Source organism: Heteronotia binoei, chromosome 18 (genome assembly GCF_032191835.1).
Source record: "Heteronotia binoei isolate CCM8104 ecotype False Entrance Well chromosome 18, APGP_CSIRO_Hbin_v1, whole genome shotgun sequence".
Classification (NCBI taxonomy): Eukaryota; Metazoa; Chordata; class Lepidosauria; order Squamata; family Gekkonidae; genus Heteronotia; species Heteronotia binoei.
The window spans coordinates 6,871,534-6,886,447 of NC_083240.1; the positions used below are offsets into that span (position 1 = coordinate 6,871,534).

The window sequence follows — 14,914 nt, forward strand, 5'->3', positions numbered from 1 at the left end:
ACATGTGCACACAACCTTTATGCTGCTGGGTTTGTAGCTGGTAAGAACTGGCAGGAAATCTGGTTGAGAACTCTGGTCTTATAGGCAGCTGTTCTTGATAACTGGAGGTGTGTTTTGGCTGGGCAGACCGGAGCGTTAGTACTTCCATTTCCCAAACAATAGCCTTGTGTCTGTAAAGCACCCTTTCTTTCCCTTTACCATCCTCTCTGCACTGTGCTCTAGATAAGCTAATTTGCCGTCAGTGCCTTTGGATCTCTTCTCATGCTGATTAAAGAAATGCATTGGATTCATTCTACCTTGCCTTTATCCCCAGTGGAGACCCAAAGCTGCTTATGTCGTTCTCTTCTCCAGGGCCTTTTTGAGTAGAAAAAGCCCAGCAGAAACTCATTTGCATTCTAGGACACACCCCCTGGCACCTAGCCAGCCAGAACTATGTTCCTGTGCATTCCTGCTCAAAAAAAGCCCTGCTTTTCTCCTCCATTTTCTCCTCTTGACAACCCTGTGAGGTAGGTTGGACTCAGCGTGCATGACTGGCCCAAGGGCGCCCAGCAGCAAGCCTCCACGGCACAAGCAGGGATTAACATTTGTAACCACTGCACCGTACTGGCTGTCACCTGGTATGATTAATGATTAAGATATTTGCTTGCTACACTCACATGCCGTTTCCTCCTGTCATTTTATTATATTTTGTGTCCCGCTTTTCCTCAGAGGAAGCTAGGGTTAGACGGTAAAAATTCTGCATGTGCAAATGGAAGTAGGAAGTGATGAGACATGTGCAGATCACGTGACAGGCTGGTCTTCTGCACCTCCCAGCTTAACTAAGGCTAAAAGTGACATCTGAATCCAGCCAGGGTCTCTTCTCCGTCCCCTTCTGCCTTTTATTTAACATTTCTGCGCTAGATGCTTGCAGAAGTGGTAGCAGATGGATAGTTGCTGGAAAAGCTATTGCCTGCGAAGGCTGTGTCTCACCGAAGCCAAGAGCGTCTTGCAGTGCGCGTTTGCACATACGTGCTCTCCAGCCTCCACTTGAGAAATGTGCTTCTGGATGCCTCAACTGGTGCAACATTTCTGTTAGCTGAAGACTATCCACTGGAGCAGCTGCCAGCAATTTTAGCCCCGTTTCAGGGTCTGCTGGCTGCGGCTCAAAAAAACATGTAATGTGCAACCTGTCAGTCCAGATTGCTGGTCCTGCGATTGACAGGAAAACAGTCCTTGGGTCAAGACTCAGCTTCTAACCAGAAGAATGGGAGGCTTTAACAATATGTGGCAGCACATCCTTATTGCAGCCGTTCCCTTGCCTGAAGATGGGCTGTTTTATGTAGCTGGAAATAAGGGAGGCTGTCTGTCTCTCTGCAGAGGCAAACATGCAAAGTCTTCCACACACACACATACACCCTGCCGCCTTTGTGGCAGAGGAGGGAAGAATGTGGCTGTCTAGGAGATATTCGTCAGCCCAGGATCGGCATTGTGGGTGGAGTCCAGGGCCATGTCCTCATGCATTCTGTAGATGTTCCACCCGAGCTTGGAATTTGGACGCTCGGTAAAAGAATTCAGTATCCCAAAGGCCTCTTCTGTCCTGTGCGTTTTGTTTCTAAAACCCAAGTTTCCAGCCCCGGTGGCTGCAATAAGATAGATGAACCTCCACATTCAGTGGCAGTCAGCCTCTGGATCCCAGCACCAGGAGGCAATGTCAGAGGAAGGCCTCAGTCTCTATGCCAGTTGTTGGCCTTCCAGATTGGCCACTGTGTGAGACAGGATGCTGGCGTCGATGGACCACTGGTTTGATCCAGCAGGGCTGTTATGTTCTTATTCAGTCAACTGTAGTGCTGTCCAAGTATTCTGATGCATTAATATTTCACAGTAAAGAACTGTAATCAAATGTGCCTCATTGTGACAGGCAGGCGGTTCATATAGGATAGCCTCTCTGTTGTTGGGAATTTGGAAAAGAGTGTAGATGGAGAGAGAATTAATACTGTAGTTCTTTTATCCAGAAACACCAGTCTGTGCCCGTCAATTTCTTGCAGTTGGTTGATTTTTTTTGGAGAGGGGGCGGTAGAGCTTGGTAGGATCCATCAAGAACCAAGTGAACCCCAATTTATGTCTGTCACCCTAGTGTGGGAGAGAACATGGGAACCCTTTCTTCTTTTTCTCTCAGCATTTGGTGTTCTTTTTTTTGCTTCATAGGAGTTGATAGAGCAAAGTTTACAAGACTCTGTATACCTATATGTTGTGCTCCCTAGCCATGTATGACTTGCTTTTGAAACTTGAGAACTGCTGTGAGCAGCTTTAGTGGCCCAGGAGAAAAACGTTATATCTGGACTCTGGCAGATCAGATCGTTCAATCAGTTGGCATTAATTAATTTTTTAAAAATCACCATTAGTCTTCCATTTCCTCTGTGCTATTGTGGGGTCAGATTTTAGCTGAAAAGTGGGATAAAACTGGTTTTTTAAAAAACTGGTTGACGTGATCAATGAATCCATAGTTAGAGCTTGACCAGTAGAAGACTGTGAGATGAAGGATGCTTTGGTTAGTGGCATATGAGCTGTTCCCATTTGGATGGGTTGTTATGGTGACTGTGCGATCTTTTTAAACAGCTTAATCCTATGTAACATTGATGTGTTGCCCAAAAAGGGCTCCCCGTCTCCCTTTCCGAATGAGCAGACATTGCAAAACAATTGCAGTGATTAATGTTTCTTCTTTCTCCCTTTTCTCTTTTCTTCCAAAGAGCCTTTTTAAAACGCTGGGGTTGCTGGAGTGGTCGAATTTTCCCTGGAATTGAGTGAGAAATTCAGAAGACTGAAGCCCAGGCTCACTGTCTACCTTTCACGGAGGCCCAGCCGTGAGAGGACAGAAGAAGGCACGTGGCGAATCATGACAGCAGACAAAGAAAAGGACAAAGAGAAAGAAAAGGACCGGGACAGAGACCGGGACAGGGAACGGGACAAGAGGGAGAAGGCGCGGGAGAGCGAGAACTCACGGCCTCGCCGGAGCTGCACCCTGGAAGGAGGGGCCAAGAACTACGCGGAGAGTGACCACAGCGAGGATGAGGACAATGACAACAACAGCGCCACCACCGAGGAGTCCACGAAGAAGAACAAGAAGAAACCCCCCAAGAAGAAATCGCGCTACGAGAGGACAGACAACGGGGAAATCACCTCCTTCATCACAGAAGACGATGTTGTCTACAGGCCCGGAGGTAAGAGAAACGTCTTCAGAATCCTAACTGTGTGTTTTGTGTATCTGCCGAGGTTTTCATGGTTGGGAATTAAATATAAGTGGTCACTGTTGGAAGGTGAAGCTGATTTTGCATTCTCTTTGCAACACGCCAAAGCCTCAGTTGGATGTATCCCAAACTATTTAATGTGCAAGTGTGAGAGAACAGAAGCAACCAAAATAACAGGCCATTTATCTCTGTCCTAAACTGTGCACAACTTCTAGTGTCTTAAGACTTCTGCCTTGTGTCAGAGTGTCCTGGTTCCGTGACTAATCATAGCTCTTCTGTTTTCTCCAGAATGTGTATATTTATTCTTGGATTCCCTTATCAAAAGACCAGGCTTACAAGCCCCTACCATATTTGTCTTCTCCCCAGTAAAATCATTGGCATGCCTGAGCAATGCTGCAGGAAGGAAAGACTGATGTGTTTTCAAAAAGAGAGGGGGAAAAACACCCATGGAAATAAATGACCAGAAAATTTTTTTCGTAGTGTGTTGCATTGGTAGAATACTTAAAGCTGCATGCTTTCTTGCGGACACGTTTACAGCTTTTGGTTTTAAGCTATGCATGCAGAATTGTGCTTGAAGGTTTGCTGCAGGTATATGGGAAGCTTGCTATCATTGGGGCTGATGCAGGTATAGCAGGGTAGTTAAGAGACTGGAGATTCTTCCTCTCCCAGGATAAACTTACCACCCTAAGTGTGGTAAGCACAGCTTTGCAGGTATGCCTAGAAAACCTGAAGACTGACCAAAAATATTTGCTAGCTTGCTTTTTTGAAGCATGGCAAACCTTACGTGCCTGATTGCTTCAGGAAAAATCTTGTTTGCCAAAAGTAACCTGGTCAATCAGCTGCTTGCAAGCTTGGTTTGCATATGTTGGCCTTGCCACTGAACGTGAGTGAGGTTAATCAGGTTCCCTGCATAACTAGGATATTTGGGCTGTTTCATGCATGCATGTATGTCAGTCAGTTACTACACACTCCATACTGAATGGCAGTGGGAGCCAGTTGGGTGCCGTGGTCAGAGTATTGGACTAGGACCTGGTTGGGACTAGGCTCTGCTTGGGATGGGAGGGTTGCTGGGTGACCTTGTACCAGTCACACACTAGCTGTGGAACCTGCCTCACAGGATTGTTGGGAGAATAAAACAGAGGAGGAATAGAATGATGGAAGCTGCTTTGGATCCCCTGTTGCCGAGAAAGGTGGGGTATAGATGTAACAAATTAATTAAATAAATAACAATGAACAGGTTCTGCCGGAAAGCGTGTGTGTTTCAGTTAATGTGCCATGATGGCTCCAAATAGGCATGTGCAGGACTTTTTTTTTAAGAAAAAGCCCAGCAGGAACTAATTTGCATATCAGGCCACATCCCCTGATGCCCTCATTGTTTCACTCAAGGCTTTTTTTGTAGAAAAAGGCAGCAGGAATTCATTTGCATGTTAGGCCACACCCCTTGACACCAAGCCAGCCGAAACTGCATTCCTGTGCATTCCTGCTAAAAAAAAAAGCCCCTGGTCACGTGTGGACTAGTCCTTAACTAGCATCAGAACCTGGTTATCTCCAACCTTCGACAGGTCTGTCTCTTAGCCACAAGAGCGGAATTCGCTGTGGGGTTCAATCAATCAATCAATCAGTCATTTTATTTATATCCCGCCCTCCACGCCGAAGCAGGCTCAGGGTGGCTAACAACATTAGATCAATGCATTAAGTTATACAATAATGTTTAAAAACAATAACTGATTTAACAATTTAATTAAAATTCTAAAATTAATAAATTAATAAAATTAACATCCTGGTGCTATTTCAACAGATGGTAAAATTACTTAAGCAGTCTCTCTCTTTTAATCGGTGAAGGCCATCTCGAAAAGGATGGTCTTGCAGGCCCTGCGAAACTGTTCAAAGTCCCGCAGGGCCTGGATTTCTTCCGGGAGTTGGTTCCATAGCTGTGGAGCCACAACAGAGAAGGCCCGCGTGCGGGTATTCTGTAGTTTTACCTCTTTTGGCCCGGGGATGCTCAGCAGGTTCTTCCCTGTTGACCTCAGTGCTCTCTGGGGTTCATATGGGGAAAGAGGGTCCCTCAGGTAGGCAGGTCCTCGGCCATATAGAGCTTTAAAGGTGATAACCAGCACTTTGTAACGAATCCGGTGTATGACTGGCAACCAGTGCAGTCCGCGCAGCCCTGGCTGTATCTGCTCCCATTTTGGGAGCCCCAATAGCAGCCTAGCCGCTGCGTTCTGCACCAGCTGCAGCTTCTGGGTTTGGCACAGAGGCAGCCCCATGTAGAGGGCATTACAGTAATCCAATCTCGAGGTGACCGTTGCATGAATCACTGTTGCCAGGTCCTGACGCTCTAGGAAGGGGGCCAACTGCCTTGCCCGCCTCAAATGAAAAAAGGCTGACTGGGGGTACACCGTCCTCTGCTGAGCTTCCAGTCTCCAAACTGAAAGAGTTGGGCTATGTGGTATCTTTCCTGACAAAACTCTAATGTTGAGCTTCAAGAGATTGTCTTGCACCTGCCCCGACACACAGACACAGGGTTGGATATTTTTTTGTGTATCAGTCCTGCAGGCCCAATGTGCAAACATGGATTTGACTTAATAATTTGTATTCTTCCCAGCCAGGACTTGGACTTTTACTGGCAATCGACCACTTGTGTGTTTTTGTGGCAGGGATCCGAACACAGGTCAGTGCTGGGACAGCCTGGCTTTGAGGTCAGAGGATCAAGAGCTCTTAGAGCAGATTAAGAACACCTGTTCAGGCTTCCAGCCATGTGTGATAGTCATCTCTCCCCCCCCCCCCCTTCTTTTTATGCGTCAGGAATCGGGCCTAAAATTAAGATAGGCATTGCCTGTCCTCTAAAGCCAGCAATAATGACCGTTGCTTTGGTAGGAGCCCTGGTCCAAAAAAATTTCAAGAGGCTCTTCCCATTTCTGCTGCAAGTCATTTTTTGTGCAGCAGAATAATTTACCGTAGTTTGCCAGCTATACATTATGGTTTAGAGTTCACAACAGGGCATGTGTGATTGGGCAATTCCCCCTTCCATTCTCCCCTTACAGAAGGCTTGAATCTCCAAGGGCTTCAGAGGCTAACTTCCCCATTACCTCCTGTTCTTTAAAAAGGGGGAAAAAAAATCCCTTCAAACTGCCTTCAACATTCTGTACCCCTAGACAGCACGTTCAGTCCTCATCGACTTGTACACCTTGGGAGCCCCCTGAATAGGCACAAACTGCCCTCCCCCAATCCCTGAGTGGCCCCATTTCAGTGCCCTGAGCCCATCACCTCTGCTGTTAGAGAGAATAATAGTACTTCAGCTTTTCATTTGCCAAGTGTCTGGGAATCCTTTTGTTTGTTCTCATGTGTCAGGCCTTTCCCTGTTATTCCCAGTCTTGGGAATAACAAAAGGCTGCTTGGGTGTGGCTGTAAGCAGGGCCAGTCCAAGACTGTTCGGCACCCTAGCAAAGGCTAACTTCTGGCGCCCTCCTGCACTGATAATGTCACCAAGTCATGTGATGGGTGCCCCATTCAGTGCGCCCAGAAGGCCGGCACCCTAGGCAGTAGCCTAGTGGAAGGGCTGGCCCTGGCTGTAAGAAAACTCGCAGGTGGTGTCACACGACACACTTTCCCCAGTAATCTTGAGGGGAGAGGGGAGACCCCTCAAATAAGGCGAGCGCTCTGTGAGGTGGAAAATGGGTGGAAGAGGAGCGGGCCTGTTCACACAGCAGCAAACTTGGGGGAAACTTTATGGCCTCTGACATAAAGAGAGATGCTCGGGGGCTTTTTGCTGCTGCTTAGGTGAGAATCAGAGCAACTTGTCTGCTCTGTGAGCTTTGTTAGCGTTGCTCTGACGTCCATTGAGAGCACACACACTGGAAGGTGCCGTAGGAAAGAGCAAGAGTCCAAGAGCACCGTAAAGGCTAGCAGGGGCTGAGCTTTTGTGACTCACTGTTCGCTTCTTCGCTTTCATGGAAGCTCCTCCCCCGCCACAAACTGTGTTAGTCTTTAAGGTGCTCCTGGGCTCTTGCTCTTTTTCTACTGCTGGAGACAGACTACCACAGCCACCCGTCATGATCTTTCTCCGCTGGACAGCTGGTGAGTGCAGATGGTTCATTTTGTGATCTGCTAACAGAAGATGCTTCATTGTGAGGGGTCTTTTAGGCTTCTTTTTTTGGTGGGCCCTCCATAATGCAAAGTTAACCAGGTGAGAAGCTAGTGCTTCAGTGCGCAGAAGTCAGGAGGCAGTTTGGAGGAAGGGAGTTGGAGGTGGAGACGGGAGAAAAGAGGCAGGAGCTGTTCCGGCAGGGCTTTGGACCATCCTGACCTTTTAGTCGTTCAGAATTGGTATCACTTCAGTGTTTTATCGCTGCCGTATATGTGTCTGTGCTTCACTGTGCCGTGGCCTCTTAAGAATCTCCGTTTTTCCTCTAATGTTTGTAGACCTTTACACTCAGCCCTGCCTGAACAGGCTGAGGAAGGCTAAGTGTTTTTAGTCACCCAACAGAAGTTGTGTGCCTCCCGACTCTTGCCCCTCCTGTGGTTTCTGTGGTGCTGTAGCGGTTAAGGTGCTGGACTGCATCTGGGGAGACCTGGGTTCTAGTCCCCACTCGACCTTAGAACGATAAGCCTTTCCTAGCCTACCTCAGGGGTTGTTGTGAAGATGAAATGGAGGAGGGAAGTACCAGGTGCACTCACCCTTTGCACTTTGGAGGTACCAGGTTGTCATCTTGTCCTTTCTACTTGGAGATGCTTTATCTCTGTCCAGTGCTGCTCCCTCCATCCCTCTCTTCGTCTGCCTTCTGCATATCCTCTCACTTTATCCTTTGCCACTTTATCCTTTGCATATTTGCAGTCGGGTATAGAGAACAGACCACACAAGAGACTCTGGAGGGGCACATGGACTAGCCTCCAGGTTGACCTGGCTTCTGGCTTAAGGAGTCTCTCTAGAAGTGATTGGTTAGGAGTTCCACCCATAACGTCCTGGTCTTCACGTGATCACAGTTCTGCTACTGTTCCTTTCTGTTTGGGCAAAAAGAAAGAGGTAGCCATTGTGGTTCATTCGACAATTCAAAACAAGGGCTGCATAATATCTTTTATTAAGACCAGTCAAAAGAAGACCAGATGCTGAAAAGCAATGGGTGTGGGAGGAAGAGGGTAGCATCTTTGTGATTTCGGTTGCTGAGAGAGAACCCCCAGGACAGGGCTCAGCTGGGTTGCTCCCCCCTCTCCCTTCTTTCCTTTTCCTTCCTGGAGCTGAGTTCTCCTCCCTTTTTGGCCGCCAGCCTGCCAGCGCATCGTCCCCAATTTCATCTGCCCCCGGTCTAATTTAGCTTCCATTTCCCCTCCAACCCCATTCCTCCTGCCTTTGTCAAAATAACAATGTCATGGTAACAAATTGATTTACTATGCCGCACGTGTATCCAGATTTGCTTACCAGGCTGCTTTTTCAGCATGAATGAACTGACGGCATGAGCGAATCTGATCCCAGTTGCAATGGTTTGCTGGCCTTTGCTGTCTGTCAGATGGTCTGGAGGTGCAGCCCTGTTGCATGGATCATCACCCAGGCTATAGCAGGGTTAGCCTTCTGCATGATGTTCTTATCCATGCACCATGGTTACCAGATAGCTCTCAGTCCATCTGAATACCCTTTCTGTAGCGCTGGCCGGCTTCTATTTCCTGTGAAATAAGCCAAAGATGTTTCGCAGCTAAGAGCCTTTTCACACGTCATGTTTTGTCCAAGTGTATATGTGACACTTTTTAGCGGAGACTAACAAACGTGTATTTTGCGGGCACGCTCCTCGGGGAGCTGTGATTGATTGCGTCTTCCTATTGAATGTACACTCGCTGGCAAACCTGGGGTCATCGCTGCGTATTATCTGAAATGGCTGAGTTATGCTGCTTTGGGGAAATATTTATTTGATTTACCTTTCCCCTTGCTTCCACAGTACAGCTGGCGGTGGTCAAATATTGTCAGCTGGCCGTGGTCAAACATGCCTAGAATGTCCCTGCAAACATGGCAGCTTCCTTTGCTGATGTGACTGGAGTGCCGCTTTTTAGCATGTGCAGGGAAGAGGACTGCATTCAAGGGCAGACTTAGCCCCATAGCAGTGTTCCATCTAAGCTGCAGAGTCTTGTGAGCAAAAATTCTACTTTGTGAGCTACTGGCATTAAAGTGGTGAGCGACTGCATAAATTATTGTGCTCTGGGGTTATTTTTCCTGAGCTAAGACAAAAATGTGTGATCTGGAGGCTAAAAATCTCACGCTAACTCAGCTTATTTATTTATTTATTTATTTATTTATTTTTCGCGTTTATATCCCGCCCTCCCCGCTGAAGCAGGCTCAGGGCGGCTCACAACAACAGCTTAGAGGGAACAGTGCCCCATAGCATAGGAAATCTTTCCCATTTGACTACCTGCTTTAATTATTGGCATCTCTTTTTTGAGGTGCTGAAAAAGATGCGCTTGGCTAGGTAAGGAGCAGGTCTCAAACCCACAACGGCTGAGTGGATCATGTGGGGAATACTAGTCATCGCATCCTTGTGGAGTTCCCCTCAGCTGGAGACGAGAATGCCGTCATTTGTGCCCTGGCCATCTAGAAACATTTAAAAGGATCTGTGAGCATTAAAAAGGATTTAGGAGGAGATCCATTCGTACAATGGGATTGGCAGCTACATAAACAGCAAATAGGGCAGTTGGTGGGGGGTGGAATGGGGAGAAGGCGTGATAATAGGGAAGGTCATATTTGCTTTGGTTGAACAGAGTGTAAGAAGGCTTCCTTTCCAGTGCTGGGTTTTTATAGTCTCTTCCACATTCGTAGAAGCCCTAACAAGACGCTTTCAGAATATCAGCAAGCTTTTTCAGCCCTGGAGTTAAAACTAGTGGTGTGCTTTGCTCCTTCATCTGTTTAGAATACATAAAGCCACATGCCTGTAGAGGAGCTGCCTCTCTTTGTGTCAGTGTGCATTACTGGGAAGGGGCTGTGGCTCAGCGGTGGAATGCCTGGTTTGCAATGCAGGAGGTGCTAAGGTGTTTATAGATCTCAGGAGGTAGGGTTTGGAGTATCTGTCATCTGTTGATGTCTTATAGAACCACTACGAGTCACAGTAGAAAATACTGAGTTAGAACGGCCTGGCTTGCAATAAGTCAGTTTGTGCATTTGTGTTTAGGTTTGCCCATGTGTGTTATTGGAAGGAAGCTATTTTAGAGCAGAGACTCAGTCAGAGACTCCGTGGGCAGCCTCCTCTGAAGGCAGCTTATTCTGCTGTTTCTGAAGCTGGAGGAATAGAATGTTCCTATGTCGCCTGGGCCAAGTCAGCTCAGCCTGAGACTAGTTCCATGCGCCTGAGCTCTCCAGGCTTGTGCGGTTCAAAAACCAGCTCCTTCTCATCACAACCTGCTTTTGCAAATCCGTTTTAGTTTCAAGAGCAGTTTGACATGGCATCGGAGGTTCAAAGAGGGGTGGAGTGAATGGGCATGCATCAGTATGAAGGCACCTAAACCAGTGCTGGCAGTAGTGGATCTCTGGATGTGTCCAGGTGCTTTGGGAACAACTGGAAGACAGCCTGACTCATTTGGAAATGCAGTTTCTCACGTGTGCAGTTTTAATCGAGGGAAGCCAACATGACAGTGTGCTGCGGAACAGAAGCCACCGTTTCAAGGGTTCCATGTCACAGCAGAGTTCAGCGTGGCAGTCCTCATCCGTGGGTCAGGGCACTCCTCTCTGGAGAGCCAGTTTGGTGTAGTGGTTAAGTATGCGGACTCTTATCTGGGGGAACCGGGTTTGATTCCCCCCTCCTCCACTTGCACCTGCTAGCATGGCCTTGGGTCAGCCACAACTCTGGCAGAGGCTGTCCTTGAAAGGGCAGCTGCTGTGAGAGCCCTCTCCAGCCCCACCCGCCTCACACCATTCAGACGTTGTTAGAATCCTGTCTCTAAGCTTCAAGAGACGTCCACCATGTGGGGAGGGAAGGTGAAGTTTCATGATTCCTGTGTTGAATCCTGTGAAGCCTTCCCTTGCTCAGGTGACTGAAACCAGAGGACGGTACAAGCCAAACCCTTTAATCTCAGCTGGGTCCTGTTCCCATCTCATTTGATTCCGTGGTGCTCAAGCGTCCCTCGAGAGATCTGGCCCAAAAGGCACACTTTCAGCAGCCTCGCAAGGTTCACGTCGGAGGTTATCGAGGATTTCTTTTGTTTGTCTCGGGTGCCAGCTGTTAAGTGCTTTGTAGCTGGCTGGGTGCAGTCCTCATTTACTGAAGGATTGCTTGCCAAGTTGCGGGGTGCGGGGGGGAAGAGAGAGAACACTTAGCAGTTCAGGCACACTCTTTTCTCCTCGAGAGCTTATTTCTTATAGCGAGAGGGCGGAGGCCCCATAATAGAGCGCGGGAAGGCTGTAATTTGGGCCTTTGTTCAGACTTTTGACGGGCGCTCCGACCCAAGACAGTCGCGTTACACAAAACAAGGTGCCCGACCCTCCTCATTACAAACTGGGAAGGAGGTGATTTCTGAATGTAGCTACTGCTGCTTCTGGGGAGCGTGTAGGAGGAGGGGGGGGGGGCGGGCAGGGATTGCAAGCAGTCACATGACTCGTCTTTGGTGGCCTTGGCAATGGGACCCAAGGGAGCACTCGGTGAAGTGGGGAGGAGGGAGAACAGTCTGCATTCCGAAGTCTTCCGCCGTTTTGTGTTCTGGAAATGGCCTACTAGGATGCTACCGTGCTGGCTACACGACTCTGTGTAGCTTACTGAGACTAGGATCCTGCTGTGTAATTTTTCCATCATTTAATGTGTCATGAATAATACTTATGCTTCGCTCCGCTTCTGTTTTTAGACTTGTGGCTGGTTCTACAGCCCTAAACCCCATTACATTGTTTATTGATACTGAATGTTGGTTGTATTGACTCAACTCTGTGTAAACCAGCTTCAGTCAAAGAGAAAAAGGTCGAATATAAATAACATTAAAAATTGAAATAAATAATGGCAGCCTGCCTTCTACACAGACGCCATTTTGGAAGTACGTGAAAAACGTCTTTCTTCTTGCTAGCATTTAAATTTGATTTATGGGGGGGGGCAACTGTGGTGTGTTCATGTGTGTGTTGTGGGAGGTAGACTTTTCTCTCATGTGATGTTTTTGTCAGCATTTATCCTGAATGACTTTTATATTGTTATAAGCTGCCTTAAAGAACTACTAGGTAGGAAATGTAAAATTAATTTAAGTAAATTAATACATCAGCAAGTCTAAAACAAGATTCACAGCCCAGCGGTAAATATATTTACTCAAATATAAGCCTGGTTGATTTCAATATGGTGGACTTCCTAATATGTGCGAAAAGGATTTAGGGGTCTTAGTGGATCATACGCTGAACATTAGTCAACAGTGTGATGTGGTGGCTAAAAAGGCAAATGCAATTTTGGGCTGTATCAACAGAAGTACAGTGTTGAGATCATGTGAAGTGATGGTATCGCTTTACTCTGCTCTGGTAAGACCTCACCTGGAGTACTGTGTTCAGTTTTGGGCACCACATTTTAAGAAAGATATAGACAAGCTGGAACGGGTCCAGAGGAGGGCGATGAAGATGGTGAGGGGTCTGGAGACCAAGTCCTATGAGGAAAGGTTGAAGGAGCTGGGGATTTTTAGCCTGGAGAGGAGGCGGCTGAGAGGTGATAGGATCACCATCTTTAAGTTCTTGAAGGTGTCATATAGAGGATGGTGTGGAATTGTTTTCTGTGGCTCCGGAAGGTAGGACCAGAACCAGTGGGTTGAAATTAAATCAAAAGAGTTTCCAGCTCAACATTAGGAAGAACTTCCTGACCGTTAGAGCGGTTCCTCAGTGGAACAGGTTTCCTCGGGAGGTGGTGCGCTCTCCTTCCTTGGAGGTTTTTAAACAGAGGCTAGATGGCCATCTGAGAGCAAAGAAGATCCTGTGAATTTAGGGGGAGGTATTTGTGAGTTTCCTGCATTGTGCAAAGGGTTGGACTAGATGACCCTGGAGGGTACCTTCCAACTCTATGATTCTATGTGTGCTTTAGGACAGCACCCTAACTCTGTTGTATAGGAGCTTGTATGTGTGCTTGTGGGGAGAGGAAGGGAGGGAGATTTTAAGCCGCTCTGAGACTCCATGTGAAGGGCGGGGTATAAATCCAGCTCTTCCTCTTCTCCTTCTGTTAGATGCTCCAACACTGTCTTATGCTTCACTTCCAAAGGAGTTGTGCACAGTTTGCTTAAAGGAGGAACCCTGCTTTCTGGCCTCAAGAGCAACCCAGTTGCTGGGCTTTGCTCATTCCTGGATGTTAGCATTTTTGCAGTTGTGGTCATTCCCATTTGCACTGCTTGGCAGTGGCAGTTCTGTCAGTTTTGTTTCTTCTTTCCCCAAATAAGCTTTTGGCGGAGCATTTTTTGTACAAGACTCGCAACAGTTGCTGAACAGCTCTTCCTTCAGTCTGTTTGTGCCACAGCCTCCAGGCTGCTGGATGTCCTTGCACGCACCCCAAGGAAACGGAAGGCGCTTGGTCATCCTTTGTCTTCCAGATTCCTCATAATGTCTCCTGACCATTTGCATCTAGGCAGAGAGGAACCAGGCTTTTTTTTAAACCATGTTATTTACCTAAATCCTAATTGGGCTGAGATTTCCTATGGCGACATTGCAGTCCTCTCTGCCCTTTTGCTTCGCAAGCAAGCATTTGAACTCCTAAGCTCTTGAGGTTCAGCTTCTGCTGGCTCAATTAATTGTTAAACATTCCCTTTATAATAATTATACATTGATGCTTTGCCTTGGTGCCCGCCAAGCAAATTGCTGAAACTGTGGTTTAATCTGAAATCCGCTCTCCCAATCTATTTCATGTGCGTGTAGCAAGAGCTCCTCTTTTGAAACCAAGCGAGAGTTGAGGAAAGCCATTTGGTTATGTGTTTGTTTTTTAAGCAGTCTAACGGTATTTGAGTCTGAGGACATGAGTGAAATTGAAATGGAGGCATTTGGCTCTCGCCCTCGGAGTGATTGGCTTGTGTTTGACATTGACCCATGTGTTTGTCTGGCTTCCAAATATTGCCTGCTATTTGTTCTGACAGCTTCACCAGCTGAGAGAGGCAAATGTGCCAGAAGTTCTTTTTTTAAAAAAAAGGGGGAGAGAATTTCAAGGAACTAGGAACCAGTTCTGCTGCTCAGCTGGAATGAGCACGTAGCAGCCCCCCCTCTCTCTCCTGCTAACAGGGGGGAGCCCCTCCCACATAGGGGCGGTGCTCCCTATAGAATCTGCAGCACCCCCACACATCTTCCCCAACAGGGGATTCTACTTTTCTCCCTTTCTCATAATACGAGAACTCGTGGGCATTCAGTGAAATTGCTGAGCAGTCGGGTTAGATCGGAAAAAAGGAAGTAATTCTTCACTGAAAGGGTGGTTAACATGTGGAATTCACTGCCACAGGAGGTGGCGGCTACAGGCATAGACAGTTTTAAGAGGAGACTGTATAAGCATATGGCACAGAGGTCCATCAGTGGCTATTAGCCACAGTGTATTGTTGGAACTCTCTGTCTGGGGCAGTGATGCTCTGTATTCTTGTGCTTGGAGGGGGGCACAGTGGGAGGGCTTCTAGCCCCACTGGTGGACCTCCTGATGGCACTTGGGTTTTTTGGCTACTGTGTGACACAGAGTGTTGAACTAGATGGGCCACTGGCCTGATCAAACATGGCTTCTCTTATGTTCTCTTATAGA

General features: G+C 47.5%; 1 protein-coding gene across 1 annotated transcript in view; it reads left to right on the forward strand.

Annotated features, from left to right (window-relative positions):
* Positions 1–2,726: 2,726 nt before the first annotated feature.
* RERE (arginine-glutamic acid dipeptide repeats) overlaps positions 2,727–14,914 on the forward strand; it is a 323,357-nt gene continuing 311,169 nt past the window's right edge. Inside the window, 1 exon segment of the mRNA XM_060259535.1 lies at positions 2,727–3,197. Within this exon segment, the coding sequence (XP_060115518.1) occupies positions 2,873–3,197 (325 nt within the window). The 5' untranslated portion in view covers positions 2,727–2,872.